This window comes from Mustelus asterias, chromosome 10 (assembly GCF_964213995.1).
Source record: "Mustelus asterias chromosome 10, sMusAst1.hap1.1, whole genome shotgun sequence".
In the NCBI taxonomy this organism is placed as follows: domain Eukaryota; kingdom Metazoa; phylum Chordata; class Chondrichthyes; order Carcharhiniformes; family Triakidae; genus Mustelus; species Mustelus asterias.
The window spans coordinates 4,719,078-4,739,475 of NC_135810.1; the positions used below are offsets into that span (position 1 = coordinate 4,719,078).

At 46.0% G+C, this 20,398-nt stretch overlaps 1 protein-coding gene across 7 annotated transcripts in view; it reads left to right on the forward strand.

Annotated features, from left to right (window-relative positions):
- The window catches only part of LOC144499506 (dedicator of cytokinesis protein 9-like), a 359,791-nt gene that overhangs the window by 313,684 nt on the left and 25,709 nt on the right, over positions 1–20,398 (forward strand). For all 7 annotated transcript variants that reach the window (XM_078221534.1, XM_078221537.1, XM_078221538.1 and 4 more), the window contains 4 exons: positions 8,878–9,000; positions 11,234–11,347; positions 15,262–15,408; positions 20,019–20,229. In XM_078221534.1, the coding sequence (XP_078077660.1) occupies positions 8,878–9,000; positions 11,234–11,347; positions 15,262–15,408; positions 20,019–20,229 (595 nt within the window). The remainder of the gene's footprint in view (positions 1–8,877; positions 9,001–11,233; positions 11,348–15,261; positions 15,409–20,018; positions 20,230–20,398) is intronic.

A 20,398-nucleotide genomic window follows, 5' to 3' on the forward strand; every position in this document is an offset into this window, starting at 1 on the left:
ATGATGACTGTCATGGTAGAACATTTTTGTACACACTTGTCCTGCAAAGTCTTTGAATTGCTGCTAATGCAATTACTGCTGGGTGAGCTGAGGCAGGGAAGGACGATTTCATTGTTTAGCGAGGACGGGCTGCAGTGTGTCGAGCCCTGGGCCGGTGGCGATCGGTGAGCTTGACCCATTCGCATCTCTGCACAGACTGGGTGGGGTGTGAGGGACACCGCGGTGGATTGGAGTCACGCTTTGCACGTGATTTATTGCTGTGGTTTGGTGAATCACTCACCATGATTCTAAAGAGGGAAGATGAGCTATATTAAGCACTTTTGTCAAGTGTTTTTTGAGCTAATTAAGTCATCGTGTGTGCTAATAGATCCCATAAGATTCCTAAGACTGTTGTACCCGCTGATCCTTATCAAGATTCTGATAACTAAATGCAGCCGACATTGCATTTCATCCTTGTTCTCGCTATCTTTATTACTGACAGTTTCTGTTCACTGTTAATATGTATGGAAGTCATGATGTGGAGATGCCGGCGTTGGACTGGGGTAAACACAGTAAGAAGTCTCACAACACCAGGTTAAAGTCCAACAGGTTTATTTGGTAGCAAATACCATAAGCTTTCGGAGCGTGCTGCTCCTTCGTCAGATGGAGTGGTTATCTGTTCTCCAACAGTGCACAGACACAGAAATCAAGTTACAGAATACTAATTAGAATGCAAATCTCTACAGCCAGCCAGGTCTTAAAGGTACAGATAATGTGGGTGGAGGGAACATTAAACACAGGTTAAAGAGATGTGTATTGTCTCCAGACAGAACAGCTAGTGAGATTATGCAAGATCAGGGGGAAAGCTGTGGGGGTTACTGATAATGTGACATAAATCCAACATCCCGGTTTAGGCCGTCCTCATGTGTGCGGAACTTGGCTATCAGTTTCTGCTCAGCGACTCTGCGCTGTCGCGTGTCGTGAACACATGAGGACGGCCTGGACCGGGATGTTGGATTTATGTCACATTATCAGTGACCCCCACAGCTTTCCCCCTGATCTTGCATAATCTCACTAGCTGTTCTGTCTGGAGACAATACACATCTCTTTAACCTGTGTTTAATGTTCCCTCCACCCACATTATCTGTACCTTTAAGACCTGGCTGGCTGTAGAGATTTGCATTCTAATTAGTATTCTGTAACTTGATTTCTGTGTCTCTGTGCACTGTTGGAGAACAGAGACCACTCCATCTGACGAAGGAGCAGCACGCTCCGAAAGCTTATGGTATTTGCTACCAAATAAACCTGTTGGACTTTAACCTGGTGTTGTGAGACTTCTTATATTGTATGGAATGCAGCACTCAATTTTCACAGAGAAAACGCATGCAAACAGCAACCTGATGATGCCCAGATGATCATTTTTTTGAAACTAACTTACACTGGGTGGGAGAGAGCTCTCTTTGAAATAGTCTACTGATATCCTGTGCATCCACCGTACATTTTAACTGCTTAGAAAACATTTTTTCCGCCCATAATAGCAGTTTAATAATGGGGTTGGGAAGGAGAGAGTGGGGGCCGATAGAGAATGGACAATGTGCAGTAACTGGGTAAAAAGGTCTGTGGCCGTATTTGGCCCTGAGCTGACCTTCTCTCCCGGTGTCTGCTCCATCACCGAGAATGCCAATCTCCACCTCCACAATGTCACCAGAATCCAAAGAACCATACAATCCCCACAGTTCAGAAAGAGGCCATTCAGCCCATCGAGTCTGCACCGACCTTTCAAAAGAGCATCCCACCCAGGCCCCCCCCCCTCCACTCTATTCCCAGTAACTCCATGCATTTACTGTGGCTCATCCCCCTAACCTGCACATCTTGGGACACTAAGGGAGAATTTAGCATGGCCAATCAACCTAACCCGCACATCTTTGGACTGTGGGAGGAAACCAGAGCACCCGGAGGAAACCCACGCAGACACGGAGAGACACCGCAGACTCCGCACAGACAGTGACCCAAGCCAGGAATCGAACCCAGGTCCCTGGCATTGCGAGGCAGCAGTGCTAACCACTGTGTCCCTGTCTCAGCTCATCTGCTGCTGAAACCCTCGTCCATCCCTTTGTTCCCTCTCGACTTGACTTTTCCAATGTTCTCCTGGCCAACCTCGAACTTTGTAGCCTCCATTAAGTTGAGATCATCCAAATCTCCGCTGCCTGTATCCCAACCTACCCTCAACCCACCGGAAATGCCCCAGGGCTTTTCTCGGGAGGGTTATCAGACAACATTTGACACCGAGCTACATAAGGAGACATTAACTCCTCTTCACCACAGTTTGTTTTATAGGAATGTCTTAAAGAGAAGAGAGAGAGAGGGAGAGAGAGATGGAAACGTTGAGGGAGGGAATTCCAGAACTTGGGGCCCAGACAGCTGGTAGCATGGCTGCCAGTGGTGGAGTGATTAAAATTAGGGATGTGCAGGATGCAGAATGGGAGGAATGCAGAGGTCTCAGTGGGTTGTAGGGCTGGGGGAGGTCACAGATGTAGAGAAGGATGCAACCAGGCTGGTACTAACTTGGATCAGCAAACACAGGGCTGAACAAGATTTGGCGTTTAAATCAGGGCAGCCGTGAGAATATGAATGAATTAAGTCTGAAAGTAGCAAAAATATGGATGAGTTTACTGACTTGGGGAAGCAATTGGAAAAGCAAAAAGGAACGGGGCAGGTGGCACAGTGGTTAGTACTGCTGCCTCACAGCGCCAGGGACCCGGTTCAATTCCCGGCTTGGGTGACTGTGTGGAGTCTGCACGTTCTCCCCGTGTCTGCGTGGGTTTCCTCCGGGTGCTCCAGTTTCCTCCCACAGTCTAAAGATCTACGGATTAGATAGATTGGCCATGCTAGTGTCAGAGGGACGAGCTAGGGTACATGCCTTGGGTTATGGGGATAGCGCCTGGGTGGGATTGTGGTTGGTGCAGATTCGATGGGCCTCCTTCTGCACTGTAAGGATTCTATAGGTGTGAGAATTTAAAAACCCCTCATGGAGAAGATGGCTGAGTGGATTTGCTTGGGGCATTTTTCAGAATTGCAATGTGTTACAGAGTGTGAATCACCTCTTTCCTGATAGGGTGATCATGTCAAGTTTGTTTCAGCATTGGATTGCTGTAACACTTAATATTGTAAAAGCTGCTATCATTATTTAGCAGTTTATGCATTTATTGCACTTTTATTGCATGCAATTCTTATTTTTGCTTATTGCAGCGCCTGGTGTTGTAATACAACTCCTGATAATGTGCTATTTACATTTACAACACCATTTTATATTTATGTTCAGATTAATTGCTGGTAAATCTTTGTTTTATTATATTGGAAGCTTACTTTGCAGATTCTTTAATTAAAAACGTTGGCATCACACACTAAGACCCGAACTCTACCTCCTTGCCCGCCACGGAATTGGCCCGGGTGAGGGTCCCACAATGGAAATCTCCGGTGGCCTCGGGCGGGATCTTATGGTCTCACCCGAGCGAGGCCGTAAATTCCCGCCCTCAGTGAATTTGGTTCCTCATTACCAAGTTAACTCACATGGGGATTAATAATCTTACAGTATCATGGGAGGCTATTCAGCCCATCATATCTGTGCTGGCTCTTTGAAAGAACTATCCAGTTAGTAACATTTCCCCGCCCTCTTTGCAGTTCTTTCCCCGCTGCCTTTACAGTTCTTTCCCCGTAGCCATGCAATATTTTTTCCCCTTCATATCTTTACATCATTCCCTTTTTTTGAAGTTACTGTTGACATTGCTTTCACTGACATTTTAGCCAGGTCTCTGGCACTGAGGGGCAGCAGTGCTAATCAATGTGCCACCCTCTAAACAGGTGCGGTAGGTTTGGGATCTTGGTCAGGAGGGAAGGAGGTGGTGAAATGGCAGGTGTTGTTTCCACTCTGCTTGGATGGAGAGTTGCTGTGGGAAGGGGACATTGGGTATTGCAAAGTTTCAAACACTACATGCAGCTTGAGCTAAGTGTGTGCATTGCCGTTGGTGTAAAATGACCCACGTTACAGGAAGCACATAGCTGCTCTGGAGAGAGCGGAGGAGATTGACAAGAATGTTGCCGGGCCTGACAACTGTGGAGAGTTGGGATAGGCGAGGGTTGTTTTCCGTAGGGAAGAGGAGACTAAGAGGTGACCTAATTGAGGTTTGCAACATTATAAGGGACCTAGACAGAGTCGACAGGAAAGACTTGTTTACCCGTAGCTGAGGGGTCACTTACCAGGGGGCATAGATATAAAGTGATTGGCAGAAGGATTAGAGAGGGACTTGAGGCAAAATCTTTTCACCCCCAGAGGGTGGTGGGTGTCTGGAATTCACTGCCTAAGTTGGTGGTTGAGGCTGAAACGCTCAACTCACTTGTCAAGGGCCATCCAGAAGGAGGCCATTCGGCCCATCGAATCTGCACCAACCACAGGCCCTAACTCCTAACCCCCTACAGTTACCCTAGCTAGTCCCCCGACACTAAGGGGTAATTTAGTGTCAGGGGGTACTAGCGAGGGTAAATCGTTGGGTTTGAAACGTTGGCTCTTTTGTCTCCCCACAGGTGCTGTCAGACCTGCTGAGATTTTCCAGCATTTTCTGTCCTTGTTTCAGATTCCAGCATCCTCAGTAATTTGCTTTTATCATCTAAAAGGTCCAGAATCTGAAATGCTGGAACCTGCGAGACTATGGACCAGGTGCTGGAAAGTGAGATTAAAATAAGCAGCTAATATTTTTCCCCTGTTTTTGGGCTGGCACAGACGTGATGGGCTGAATGGCCTCTTTCTGCACAGTAACCTTTTCTATGGTTCCCTGATCTGAGTAAGGTAAGAGGTCCAACATGAAAATGCCTTTGGAAGCATTTGAACTCATGTACATAGTTACATGAAATAGATTTATTTCTGTCTGGTTCAAAGCTATGCCACAATTGAAAGCAATTCCTTGGGACGTTGCTGTGTTATAGAATCCTGACACAAGAACTGCGCCACACTGTCAGCACGGCAGAACTTTATAATTCATCCGTTCAGTCCAGTTAGTGTGGAGTGAGAAACAGGCAGCACATTTTCAAGTCGTATACAGACAGAAATGGGACATGCAGCACAGTGGTTAGCACTGCTGCCTCACAGCGCCAGGGACCCAGGTTCAATTCCGGCCTCGGGTCACTGTGTGGAGTTTGCACATTCTCCCCGTGTCTGCGTGGGTTTCCTCCGGGTGCTCCGGTTTCCCCCCCACACTCCAAAGATGTGCGGGTTAGGTGGATTGGCCATGCTAAATTGCCCCTTAGTGTCCCAGGATGCGTAGGGTAGAGGGATTGGGGGGAAATGCTTGGGGTTATGGGGTTAGGGCTTGGGCGGGATTGTGGTCGATGCAGACTCGATGGGCCAAATGGCCTCCTTCTGGTTTCTATGATTCTATTCTATGCTGACATTGAGAAGACTATTGATAGATAAAATAGAGAGAAGCTGTTTCCAGTGGCAGGTGGGTTGTTATCTGAAGGGCGGGGAGTTCAGGCGATGGGTGGCACAGTGGCACTGCTGCCTCACAGCGCCAGGAATCCGGGTTCAATTCCCAGCTTGGGTCACTGTCTGTACGGAGTCTGCACAAAGAACAGTACAGCACAGGAAACAGGCCTTTCGGCCCTCCAAGCCTGTGCCGCTCATTGGTCCAACTAGACCATTCGTTTGTATCCCTCCATTCCCAGACTGCTCATGTGACTATCCAGGTAAGTCTTAAACGATGCCAGCGTGTCTGCCTCCACCACCCTACTTGGCAGCGCATTCCAGGCCCCCACCACTCGCTGTGTAAAAAACGTCCCTCTGATATCTGAGTTATACCTCGCCCCTCTCACCTTGAGCCCATGACTCCTCGTGATTGTCACCTCCGACCTGGGAAAAAGCTTCCCACTGTTCACCCTATCTATACCCCTCATAATTTTGTACACCTCTATTAGGTCTCCCCTCATTCTCCGTCTTTCCAGGGAGAACAAGCCCAGTTTACCCAATCTCTCCTCATAGCTAAGACCCTCCATACCAGGCAGCATCCTGGTGAACCTTCTCTGCACTCTCTCCAATGCCTCCACGTCCTTCTGGTAGTGCGGCAACCAGAACTGGACGCAGTACTCCAAATGTGGCCTAACCAGCGTTCTATACAGCTGCATCATCAGACTCCAGCTTTTATACTCTATACCCCGTCCTATAAAGGCAAGCATACCATATGCCTTCTTCACCACCTTCTCCACCTGTGCTGCCACCTTCAAGGATTTGTGGGCTTGCACACCTACGTCCCTGTGTTTCTATACTCTTGATGGCTCTGCCATTTATTGTATAACTCCCCCCTACATTAGTTCTTCCAAAATGCATCACTTCGCATTTATCTGGATTAAATTCCATCTACCATTTCACCGCCCAATTTTCCAGCCTATCTATATCCTGCTGTATTGCAATGTTCATTGCTATCCGCAAGTCCAGCCATCTTCGTGTCATCCGCAAACTTGCTGATAACACCAGTTACACCTTCTTCCAAATCATTTATATATATCACAATAGCAGAGGTCCCAGTACAGAGCCCTGCGGAACACCATTGGTCACAGACCTCCAGCCGGAAAAAGACCCTTCGACTGCTACCCTCTGTCTCCTGTGGCCAAGCCAGTTTTCTACCCATCCAGCCACCTCTCCTTGTATCCCATGAGCGTTAACCTTCTTAACCAACCTGCCATGAGGGACTTTGTCAAATGCCTTACTGAAATCCATATAGACGACATCCACAGCCCTTCCTTTGTCAACCATTTTTGTCACTTCCTCAAAAAACTCCACCAAATTTGTAAGGCACGACCTCCCTCTTACAAAACCATGCTGTCTGTCACTAATGAGATTGTTCTGTTCTAAATGCGCATACATCCTGTCTCTAAGAATCCTCTCCAACAACTTCCCTATCACGGACGTCAAGCTCACTGGCCTATAATTTCCTGGGTTATCCCTGTTACCCTTCTTAAATAACGGTACCACATTCGCTATCCTCCAATCCTCAGGGACCTCACCTGTGTCCAATGAAGAGACAAAGATTTCTGTCAGAGGCCCAGCAATTACATCTCTTGTCTCCCTGAGCAGTCTAGGATAGATGCCATCAGGCCCTGGGGATTTGTCAGTTTTAATGTTAACTAAAAAGCCTAACACTTCCTTCCTTGTAATGGAGATTCTCTCTAACGGGTCAACACCTCCCTCTGCGACACTCCCAGTCAACAAGTCCCTCTCCTTTGTGAATACCGATGCAAAGTATTCATTTAGGATCTCCCCTACTCCCTTGGGTTCTAAGCATAATTCCCCTCCTTTGTCCCTGAGAGGTCCGACTTTTTCCCTGACAACTCTTTTGTTCCTAACATATGAATAAAATGCCTTAGGATTCTCCTTAATCCTGCCTGCCAAGAACATTTCGTGACCTCTTTTTGCCCTTCTAACTCCCCTTTTGAGTTCTTTCCTACTCTCTCTGTATTCCTCCAGAGCTCCATGTGTTTTCAGTTGCCTGGACCTAACGTACGCCTCTCTTTTCTTTTTGATCAGATCCTCACGTTCCTGCACGTTCTTCCCCGTGTCTGCGTGGTTTTCCTCCGGGTGCTCCGGTTTCCTCCCACTGTCCAAAGATGTGCGGGTTAGGTGGATTGGGCAGTGTGGTGGGCCTGGGTACGATACTCTGTCAGAGATTCGGTGTAAACTCAATGGGCTGAATGGCCTCCTCCTACCTTGCCAGGAATCTATGATTCTATGATGGTAAAAGAAAGAGGAGCTGAGAAAGGAAAAGGATTTATATTTTCATATCGTTTTCGGGGCTACCAAATATGTCAAAAGTGGTTTCCAGCTAATGAAAACCTTGTGAAGTATAGTCACTGTTGTAATGTAAGCAGCAGCCAGTTTGCACACAGTAAACTCTCTCAAACAGCACTGTAACAATGATCAGGTAATCTGCTTTTAACGATGTTGATTGCGGAATATATATTGGTTTTTCATTTCAAATGAAAAATGGTGCCCCCTGATAGTGCGGCACTCCCTCACTACTGACCCTCTGACAGTGCGGCACTCCCTCACTACTGACCATCTGACAGTGCGGCACTCCCTCAGCACTGACCCTCTGACAGTGCGGCACTCCCTCAGCACTGACCCTCTGACAGTGCGGCACTCCCTCAGTACTGACCATCTGACAGTGCAACACTCCCTCAGTACTGACCCTCTGACCGTGCGGCACTCCCTCAGCACTGACCCTCTGACAGTGCAGCACTCCCTCAGCACTGACCCTCTGACAGTGCAGCACTCCCTCAGTACTGACTCTCTGACAGTGCGGCACTCCCTCAGTACTGACCCTCTGACAGTGCAGCACTCCCTAGTACTGACCCTCTGACAGTGCAGCACTCCCTCAGTATTGACTCTCTGACAGTGCTGCATTCCTTCAACACTGTACTTGGTTATTGTCTTGACTTTTGAGCTCAAGTCCTGGAGTGGGGCTTGAACCTGGAACCTTGTGGTTAAGAGCTGAGCAAAGCAATGGGGATAACCTTTCCCTGTTGTGGTCTGGAATGCACTGACTGAAATAATGGTGGAAGAAGATTAGGTGATAACTTTCAAAAGGGAACTCGATAAAGACTTGGAAAGGGATAATAGGCAGAGCTGTGGGGATGGAGCAGGCCAAACGGGGGATAATTGGATAGCCCTCTCCCGAGAACCAGCCAAGGCACAGTGGGCTGAAGTCTTTCTGTGCTGTGCCGTTCTATGAGAGGTAGAAGTGCTGGAAATACCCAGCAGGTCTGGCAGCATCTGTGGAGAGAGAAACAGAGTAAATGTTTCAGGCCATGACCTTTAAATACTGATGCCTGGCTAACTTGATGTTTGGACAGGACGTGCTGATGGAGTTGTTGGAACAATGCGCTGACGGACTCTGGAAAGCTGAGCGCTATGAACTGATTTCTAATGTCTACAAGCTAATTATTCCAGTTTATGAGAAAAGGCGTGAATTTGAGGTAAGTCACATTCATCCCTCATAAAAGCTACAAAAGTTGATGAGCAATCAGACCAAATCTAATCTTCCAGCAAGTAGTATCTTAACTGCCAGATTGCTGCTCTTCTTGTTTTAAATGTAGACAAGTGTGGTGGCTCCTGTACTTTTGGGGGGAAAATAAGAAATGTTTTATTATGGGAGGTGTGGTCCCTTTAAGAACGAGGATCCTAGTTCTGGTTTTTAAAAAATTCCAGTAAATGATCACGTGACCAAGTTGCCAGGGGTGAACATAGGGAAAAGGGTTGACAAGTTAATTATAGGAATGAGTAGGTCCCTAGGGGCGGTTCTCTGTTCACGCAGTTCAGTTTGAGAGCTTAGAACAAGCTGGAGTGAAGGAAAGTTCTGTTGAAATTCTGAGTGTTGGCTAAAAGAGTTAAAAATCTTATTAACTAAGAATAAGTTGAATTTCTGATATAGCCCAGCTGAGGAACGGGAGAGTTTGAGATTGAAAGCTGCACATTTAAAGGATATTAGAAACAGGAGAGTTCTGACCTGAGGTGGCTACACTTAAGATGCCGGAGATGCCTATGTCAAATGGGGAGCTTGCAGCTTTGGGATGGTTAGAGGAGACCTGAAGGGACCACACGGCCAGAAGTAAATGGAAGTCCCAGGATATTGCAGCCCATTGACCCAGTACCCAGATCGTGTGGTTAATCTTCCAAAGTTTGATAAGTATCTGACTTGAAGGTTTTGGGGTGTAAGATAATGGGCATAGAAAGAAAGGGGAGTTAATACGTTCAATTTAGTGTGTAACTAATTATGTCCATTGTACTTTGGTTATCTTTATCGTAACTGACTATTTAAGGTTCATGTTCTTTGATTTTTCTGTGGTAAATTATTTGGCTTCTTCCTTTGAGTAAATACCTGGGTTTTCGAGTTATTTTTTAAAAACCTGAAAACGTTACTGGTTTCTATCGAGATCATAACAGAAGGTGCACAAAAAGATTTAGATGGATGATACAAGAACTGGGAGATTCTACCTATCGGGATGGACCGAACAGATTGGGGCTCACTTCTTCTGAAAGAGAAAGATTGAGGGATGACCAGAGAGAGATCTTTGTAATTGCGATAGAGTTCGATAAATAGATGTAGGGATGTTTCCACTTGTGGGAAAGACCAAAACTAGAGAAATATAAATGTAAGATAGTGGCGAATAAATTCAATAGGGAATTCAGAAGAAATTTCTTTACCCCAGAGAGTGATGAGAACATGGAACGTGCTACCACAGGGAGTGGTTGAAGTGAATAGTATAGATATATTTACAGGGAAACTGGATAAACGTATGAATTTTTGATTTGATTTATTATTGTCACATGAATTGGGATACAGTGAGAAGTATTGTTTCTTGCGCGCTATACAGACAAAGCATTCCGTTCATAGAGTACAAAGGGGAGAAGGAAAGGAGAGGGTGCAGAATGTAGTGTTACAGTCATAGCTAGGGTGTAGAGAATGATCAACTTAATATGTGATCGGTCCATTCAAAAGTCTGATAGCAGCTGGGAAGAAGCTGTTCTTGAGTCGGTTGGTACGTGATCTCAGACTGTTGTATCTTTTTCCGACGGCAGAAAGTGGAAGGGAATATGTCGGGGGTGCGTGGGGTCCTTAATTATGCTGGTTGCTTTTCCCTGAGGCGAGAAGTGCAGACGGAGTCAATGGATGGGAGACTGGTTTGCGTGATGGACTGGGCTGCATTCACAACCCTTTGTAGTTTCTTGCGGTCTTGGATAGAGTCGGAGCTATACCAAGCTGCGATTCATCCGGAAAGGATGCTTTCTATGGTGCATCTGTAAAAATTGGTGAGTGTCATAGCGGACCTGCCGAATTTCCTTAGCCTCCTGAGAAAGTTGAGGTGTTGGTGGGCTTTCTCAACTATAGCATTGGCGTAAAGGGACCAGGACAAATTGCTAGTGATCTGGACACCTAGAAAATTGAAGCTCAAGGAGGAAGTAATAGAAGAAGATGTTGATAGGTTGAGATGAAGTAGGTATGGGAGGAGGCTTGTGTGGAGCAGAAACATCAGCGTCGATCCATTTGGGCCAAGTGGCCTGTTTCTATTCTGTAATATCCTCGAATAAAGCTCTTCAAATCAAAGAAACAAACCAGGGAAAAGTGTTCCCTTTGCCTATTGACATTTTGCTGAGTGAATTTGTGAGGAAGGATATTCAATCTGACTGTTTCTATTGTCTTTCTTGCAGAAACTTGCCCACCTCTACGAAACACTTCATCAAGCCTACAAAAAAATCGCTGAAGTTATCCACACAGGAAAACGACTGCTAGGCACCTACTTTCGGGTCGCCTTTTTTGGGCAGGTAATTAATTATCTGCTTTGTGTTTCGTGTCTGTGTTGACCTGTTTCTGCAGCCTGCAACTTCAAACTAGACTGCAGTAAAGTGGGGACTGAGCTGTCCTTCCAACGGATTTTGGTAGTTTTTGGATAAAACTTCTCAAAGTTTTGATAGCGCAAAGAAAGGTGGAACTGTTTGCATTGGCAGGGAGGGTCAGTAACAGAGAGGCAGAGATTTAAGATAACTGTCAATAGAACCAGAGGGAGAGAAATTGTTTGATGAAACTAAGTTTGAAGTTTCAAAGTTTATTCATTAGTGTCGCAAGTAAGGCTTACATTAACACTGCAATGAAGTTACTGTGAAAATCCCCTAGTCGCCACACTCTGGCACCGGTCCGGGTACATTGAGGGAGAATTTAGCATGGCCGATGCACCTAACCAGCACAATCAACACTAACTTTCAAAGTTCAAAGGGAATTGAATATACTTGAAGGGGTAGAAATTGCAGGACTGGGGGGATAGCGCAGGAGGACTGGGACGAATTGGACACCTCCTTCAAAGGTCCAGCACAGGGGACAATGGGCAGAATAGCCTCTTTCCCTGCTGCAAGATTCTGTCCATAATTCTGATTGTCCATTCTAGCTGGCGATCCTCAAAATACTTGCAGCCTCATTTATTTCAAGATGCCCAAAATTAAAGTTAATAGAATAGAATCCCTACCGCACAGAAGGAAGTCATTCGGCTCATGGGACCTGCACCGACAACAATCCCACCTTATCCCCATAACCCCTAACCTGCACGTCTTTGGACTGTGGGAGGAAACCGGAGCACCCGGAGGAAACCCATGCAGACGCGGGGAGAATGTGCAGACTCCACACAGACAGTGACCCACGCCAGGGATCGAACCCAGGGTCGCTGGCGCTGTGAGGCAGCAGTGCTAACCACTGTGCCACCGTTGCCAAAGTTGAACCACGATGTGATTGTTGAAGTTGCAGGATTGTATTCTGAAGTTAAGTTGTAAATGAATGGAAATGTGAATGACTGGGCCACGGGGGAGCTAAAACCAATTTTGGGATTCAAGTTGGAAACACTTTTCTTAGTCTTAATTAACAAAGCATTTTTTTTTAAAAATTGATCTGAAATATTTTGTTTGCAAAATGCCTTACTAGTTGTCGCCTTTGTGTTAAAGTTGCAGCATCTCATTAATACATTCTTTCCACTCTTTTCCCCCGTCTTTAAAGGCAGCGGTAAGTTAAGTACTGAGGTCCTGCTGTGTTAGCCGTGAGCTTTTACTGTGCCTTGGTGTGGTCTTGTTTGTTTGTGTCTGAAGTCATCTGCTTTGCAATCATAACCGTGTAGCTAAGTGTTAGAAGGTAGACGCACTGTGTTAGGAACACCATCCATTGCCTCGCTTTGTTCATTGTGGTGCATGTAGAGGAGTAGACCGATCCGGCCAGCTCTGCAAGCCACTTTGTACTTTAATAAATCACCAGTCCGTGTTTATATATATATATACATATATTAAAAAATTGTAGTACATTGTAGCCTTGAAACTCACCGAAGCTTTGTGATGTTTGTTGGGGTGTTTTTTTTGTGGTTAGGTTTGCTGTGTTCTTTAGTTTGAGGTATTCCTCTGCCATGACTGCTAGGAATAAATGTGATTATTATTTTGTTCTTTGTTCTTATTAACCTTCATAGCAATACCAGTTTACAGACAATGAAAGAGATGTGGAGGTAATTCAATGCTCACACATAATGCAGTGAAACTGACTGCATTAAAGGCACTCTGGTTTGATGTGGGTAGCTTTGTCAGTCTATCAAAAATACACATCATCCATGCTTCATAAAACTCTTGTACATCACCCATTATATCCTATCAGTGCAACGATACTTACTGCACCTGGTTGTATTACGGTATTTGTCCACATTTTAGACTGGTTTAACTCCATGTGCTGCATTTAGTTTGGCCAACTGTTCCTTTTTCCGTCTGTGCCTATCTTTGGTGCTGTTCATGATGTCCTTATATACTGGGTCCAGACAGTGACCTGAGTATAGACAAAACACTACCTGAGTCACACAACATGGACTGCTTTTGAGGGCCACTGTTACTGAGGTATTGAGAGCGTTATGGCAGCCAGCAACACGTTAGAAAAAACCTGGTTTATTGCTTGGAGAAGCAACACTTACATCTAAGAGACAATCATTGTAAAAAACAAAAGCCATTAAAATCTCCGCTATTGGACAGAACATAATGGCTCATAACTTCCTGGTTCCCCAGGGTGGCATTGGGGGATACTCCAGTAATGCAATAGGGAATCTCACTTGGAAGTTCCCACATAAATGTTGACCCAGTAATTGTTCAGGAGTACTAACTTCCCCTGGACAATTGCCCTGGGCTGCGAACCCTCCGATAGAGGTGATTTAAATCACTAACACTGATGGTTCTGTCAGTTTTACCCGGATAGTTACTCTGAAAGAATTAGGAGAAGAAAAAACACTTCTTAATTCCAGAGTAACTATTTAAACACCGAGACTGAGCCCCCCCATCCCCGCAGCGGATTCCCCAGAGTAGCCTCACCCCCAACACAAGCCCCCTCCTTTCCCAGTCTGACCCGAACCCCCAACCCTGACCCGAGCCCCCTCTCCCCATTCCAACCCAAACCACCACCCCCCCCCCCAACCCTGATCCGAGCCCCTTCCTTTCCCAGTCTGACCACCACCCCTGAGCCCCTCATCCCATTCTGACCGAACCCCTTCCCCCCCCCCCCCACCAACCCAGCCAACTCCCTCCCAGTCTAATCTGACTTACCCCTCCCCCCCCCCAACCACAAACACCCTTACCCCAACCCCCTCGTCCCGGTCTCCCCCTGACTGTCTGACCAGCTTATCTGTGAAGCTTACCTTCTCCCTTTAAATTGCCCCTTTAAACATCCCCTTTACGGTAGCTGGGTCTAGAGCAGTGGGGGGGCAGGCTTTGCTGCTCCTGTCTCACCCAGCCTGAGTGAGGAACATCGGGCGAGACAGGGGCTTTGGAGATTCAACTAGGGTAAGTCCATCCGGAGTGGCAGTCACTCCGCAAGGGATGGCCACTCTGGGGAAGTTATGGACCCAAACTTTAATAGCTGATCCTTCGCTTAACACAAATGGGAAAAACTAACCCCAAAGATGTGCGGGTTAGGTGGATTGGCAATGCTAAATTGCCTCTTAGTGTCAGGGGGATGAGCAGGATAAATACGTGGGGTTATGAGGATGGGGCCTGGGTGGGATTGTGGTCGGTGCATGCTCGATGGGCCGAATGGCCTCCTTCTGCACTGGAGGGATTCTATGAAATCTTTGCCGTCAAGGAAGGCTTCCATTTAAGTTGCGCAGAAAACAAAAAGTGACTCGGTTTTCGTAATCCGTACATTATTTTAAAATCTAAACCTTTTCTGTGAATTTTCAATTAATTTGGTTGCGGAGGAGGATTTGTGGTTAATTCCGTATGTCAGTCCACTTCTGTCCAAGCTTTATCAGTCTGGTGATCTGACCTCACACTAACCTGAAAAGCAGGACCAGCTGTTGTTGTGTAAAACTGGCACTGAGACCTCATCGTGTTGTCACTGAAAGAAAAATGAGACCTAGATTCTTCTCCCCAAAGAAACTAGAAAGTGGTGTTCATTAAAAATAAAATCAAAATTATCTGGACAATGTGGCATTGGGTCGATTGAATCCTGGAGATGAGAATCGCTGTGGTTTTCACAGTTATTCCTTTCAAAATTTATTCCGAACCAGTTGGCATTAATGGTGCACTTGGGGAAATTTGGAGAATCTTTTGTTTGCTTTTTTTTTGTTTGTCGTTTTCAAGCTTTTGAGTTGACTTTGGTCCATCACCCAACCCATTTGCTTCAAGAGATTGCTTTTTGCACCTCAACCCAACTTATTTAACGTGGTTTTTGACAGGGGTTCTTTGAAGATGAGGACGGCAAGGAATACATTTACAAAGAGCCGAAGCTGACCCAGCTGTCTGAGATCTCCCAGCGGCTCCTGAAACTTTACTCCGACAAGTTTGGCTCTGAGAACGTGAGGATGATCTACGATGATGGGAAGGTGAGGAGAGCGGTGTCTGAGAATGTCTGCTTTCTCTAAGCTCTCCCTTGTCACTTAATCTTATGGAACCTGTTGCTTCTGTGATTCATTGCTTCCTTTAAGAAACTCAGCTGGTGTCCTACAGGGAGGTTCCAAAATTTCAACATTTCTGGAAGATATGAGGCTTACAAACTATTCATCTGGCACGGTCTATTGTTTAAGGTTATAAAAACAACATAGCAACGCCTACATTCATATTTCTGATTAATGTTACAAAACCTTCAAAGTATTTCTAAAGATTTTCTGAATCAAAAAATCAGGCGGAATCAAGGCGAACAAGATCCTTGTCTAATTAGCAAATTAAGTCTCACAAAACCAGATTAAAGTCCAACAGGTTAATTTGGAACCATGAGTTTTCGGAGAGTGTTGGACTTTAACCTGGGTGTTGTGAGACTTCTTACTGTGCCCACCCCAGTCCAACGCCGGCATCTCCACAGCATTGACAAAAGGAAAAATGTTGCATTCCATACTTACAGCTGTCCACAACCTGTGGCAAGAAGAGTTGACAATGCGTCATTAGCTGCATTGCCAGAGTCTTCACCCCATTGGGATCATTTCAACAGCACCTTCCAAACCCACAATCTCCACCACTTAGAGGATCAGAAGGATCTTGGGGTTCGGGTCCATAGGACACTAAAATCGGCCCCGCAGGTGGAGGAGGTGGTTAAGAAGGCGTATGGTGTGCTGGCCTTTATCAATCGAGGGATTGAGTTTAGGAGTCCGGGGATAATGATGCAGCTATATAAGACCCTCGTCAGACCCCACTTGGAATACTGTGCTCAGTTCTGGTCGCCTCATTACAGGAAGGATGTGGAAAAGATTGAAAGGGTGCAGAGGAGATTTACAAGGATGTTGCCTGGATTGAGTGGCATGCCTTATAAAGATAGGCTGAGGGAGCTCGGTCTTTTCTCCTTGGAGAGACGTAGGATGAGAGGAGACCTAATAGAGGTATATAAGATGTTGAGAGGCATCGATTGGGTGGACTCTCAGAGGCTTTTTCCCAGGGTGGAAATGTCTGCTACGAGAGGACACAGGTTTAAGGTGCTGGGGGGTAGGTACAGGGGAGATGTTAGGGGGAAGTTTTTCACACAGAGGGTGGTGGGCGAGTGGAATCGGCTGCCGTCAGTGGTGGTGGAGGCAGCAAACTCAATAGGGTCTTTTAAGAGACTCCTGGATGAGTACATGGGACTCAATAGGATGGAGGGTTATAGGTAGGCCTAAAAGGTAGGGATATGTTCGGCACAACTTGTGGGGCCTGTTTTGTGCTGTAGTTTTTCTATGTTCTAGGCCAAGGGTAGAAAAAATATGGGAACACCACCACCTGCAAGTTCCCCACCAAGTCGCACACCATCCTGACTTGGAAATATATCAGCCATTCCTTCACTGTCGCTGAGTCAAAATCCTGGAACTCCCTCCCTAACAGCCAACACCACATGGACTGCAGTGGCTGAAGATGGCGGCTTGCCACCACTATCTCAAGGGGAAATTAGGGATGGACAATAAATACTGGCCTAGCCAACGATGCCTGTGCCCAAGAATGTATTAGAGAAAAACTCCCCTCAACTGAGAGTGACTGAAGGTACAATCCATCTCGCGTTCTCCCAATCACTCAACAACAACTTGCATTCTTATAGCACCTGTACTGTAGTAAAATTCTCAAAATTTGACACCAAGCCATAAAAGGAGATATCAGGCCAGATGAGCAAAAGCTAGGGGTCAAAGAGATAGATTTAAAGAAGTGTGTTAAAAGAGGAGGAAAAGGGAGAAAGGTTTGAAGAGAGAACCTTGGGGCCCAGGCAAATGAAGGCAAAAACCACCAGTGGAGAGAAGGAAATAGATATGAATGTAGAGATCCTGGAGAGGTACAGGAAGTTGGAGAGTGGGAGGTCCAGAGAGAAGATAGGACGCTTCCAACGTCAATCAGAGAATGACATCCTGCCCCTCTGTGTGAGTGTGTGCGCCTTTATCCTATTTATAATGCAGTTATATTCCAAAGTGCTTTACAACCAATTGAATCATTTTCAAGTGCAGTCACTGTTCATGTTGCCAAACATTGTCTCTCGATTCTCCAACTGTAGAATCACACAGCACAGAAGGATGTCCATCATGCCTGTGGCAGCTCTCTAAAGAGTCGTCCAGTTAATCCCACTGACCGTGCTCTTTCCTTAGAGTGATAGAGGTTTACAGCATGGAAACAGGCTCTTCAGTCCAACTTGTCCATGCCACCCAGTTTTTACCACTAAGCTAGTTCCAATTGCCCGCATATGGTCCATATTCCTCTATACCCATCGTACCCATGTAACTGTCTAAATGCTTTTTAAAAGACAAAATTGTATCCACCTCTACTACTGCCTCTGGCAGCTTGTTCCAGACACTCACCACCCTCTGAGTGAAAAGGTTGCCCATCTGGATCCTTTTGTATTTCTCTCCTCTCCCCTTAAACCTATGCCCTCTAGTTTTAGACTCCCCTACCTTAGATACTGACTATCTAGCTGATCTATGTCCCTCATTATTTTATAGACCTCTATAAGGTCACCCCTAAGCCTCCTTCCTACCCTCCAGGGAAAAAAAGTCCCAGTCTATCCAGTCTCCATTTATAACTCAAACTATCAAATCCCGGTAGCATCTAGTAAAGCTTTCTGCACTCTTTCTAGTTTAATAATATCCTTTCTATAATAGGGTGACCAGAACTGTACACAGTATTCCAAGTATGGCCTTACCAATGTCTTGTACAAATTCAACAAGACGTCCCAACTCCTGTGTTCAATGTTCTGACCAATGAAACCAAGCATGCCGAATGCCGCCTTCACCACTCTGTCCACCTGTGACCCCACTTTCAATGAGCTATGAACTTGTACTCCTACATCTCTTTGTTCTATAACTCTCCCCAATGCCCTACCATTAACTGAGTAGGTGCTGTCCCAATTCGATCTACCATAATGCATCCCCTCACATTTATCCTTGTGGCCTAATAATTTTTCCCACCTCTCTGTGTTGAATTTTGCCTGCTGTGTGTCTGGTCATTTCACCAGCCTGCACTCTGGATTTAACTTGCTGTTTTGTTTTTCATTCTTTCATGGGATGACAAGGCCAGCATTTGTTGCCCATCCCTAATTGCCCTTGAAATGTGTGGTCATTTTGGAGGGCAGGTCAGAGTCAAACTCATTGCTGTGGATCAGGGATCACATATAGGCCAGACCGGGTAAGAGTGGCAGACTTCCTTCCCTAAAGGACATTAGTGAACCAGAAATAGGAACACGAAGTGCTGGAAAAACTCAGCAGATCTGGCAGCATCTGTGGAGAGAGAAACAGAGTTAATGTTTTGAATCCAATATGACTCTTCTTTGGAACTCATAGTGAAGCAGATGAGTTTTTATGACCATTGATAGTTTCGTAGCTTTATATTGATTGAATTTAAATTCCACCAACTTCGATGGTGGGATTTGAACCCGTGGCCCCCGAGCATTAACCTGGGCCTCTGGATTACCAGTGCAGTGAAGTTATCATTGTGCCACCACCTCCCCTTCTCGTTGGTTACTGCAATTGTGAGTTTAGTTTTATCTACAAATTGTGAAATGATGTGTTCCGTCCCCAGGTAGTTCTTAAAGGAGAAGAATGAGCAAGGTGGGGAGGCGGAGAGGTTTAAGGAGAGAATTCTAGATCTTGGGGCCCAGGCAGCTGAAGATATGGCCGCTAATAGTGGAGCAATTAAAGTGGGGGATGCTCAAGAAGCCAGAATTGGAGGAACACTGAGATTGTGGAGTGTTGTTGCCTGGAGAAGATTACAGAGATAGGGAGGGATGTGATCATCAATGTGTATGTCAAAAGTGTAGTGGTCTCTAGATTGACTCCATGAGGGGAGCGCCAAAGCCACTGTTTGTCTTTGGTCCAAAGAACAGTCATTCACCACACAAGTAGCAAGTGAGAGGATTGGCCAGTTAACCACCATAGAATCCTTACACTGCAGAAGGAGGCCACTTGGCCCAACGAGTCTGCACCAACTCTCCGATAGAGCATCTTGCCCAGACATCCCCCGCTTCCCACCCCCACATATTTACCATGACCAATCCACTGAACTTGCACATCTTTGGACACTAAGGGGCAATTTCCCATGGCCAATCCACCTAACCTGCACAACTTTAGACTGTAGGAGGAAACCGGAGCACCCGGAGGAAACCCACACAGACACGGGGAGAACGTGCAAACTCCACATGGACAGATACCCAAGGCTGGAATTGAACCCGGGTCCCTGGCGCTGTGAGGCAGCAGTGCTAACCACTGTGCCATTTGTGTTGGCTCGGTACTGGTAGAATCTGTTTGGAAGGCAACATCTTAGAAATTAAGAGACAATTTACATTTATACAGTACCATTTACGACCACCATTCTGCCAATCATAATGGCAGAATCTACCTTCCTCACTGTAGCATGGTGCCTTCATTAATTCCAGTGTGTCTTGTACCCTTTCTTTCTTTAAGTTGTGATGCGTACCTCTGTCAAAATGTTAACTTGCCCTTGACGTTAACACCACAGATGATATTTACTCAAGTGAGGTTATATTCTGTTTGAAAAGGTCAATCCAAAAGACTTGGATTCAAAATATGCCTACATCCAAGTGACGTACGTGACTCCTTATCTCGACGAGAAGGAGTTGGTGGACAGGAAGACAGATTTTGAGAAAAGTCACAATATTCAGCGGTTTGTATTCGAGATGCCATTCACCATCTCGGGAAAGAAGCAAGGAGGAGTTGAGCAACAGTGCAAGAGGAGAACGATTCTAACAAGTAAGTGTTATTTCTCATCACTTATCCCACCGCAAAACCAAATCTCCAGAATATTGCTTCTTCACCCCTGTGCTTGCTGATCTACATTGTTGCCCATCCAGCAATGCTTTCCAATCCCTGCATCACCTCACCCCTCCCTATCTCTATCATCTCCTCCAGCCAACAACAC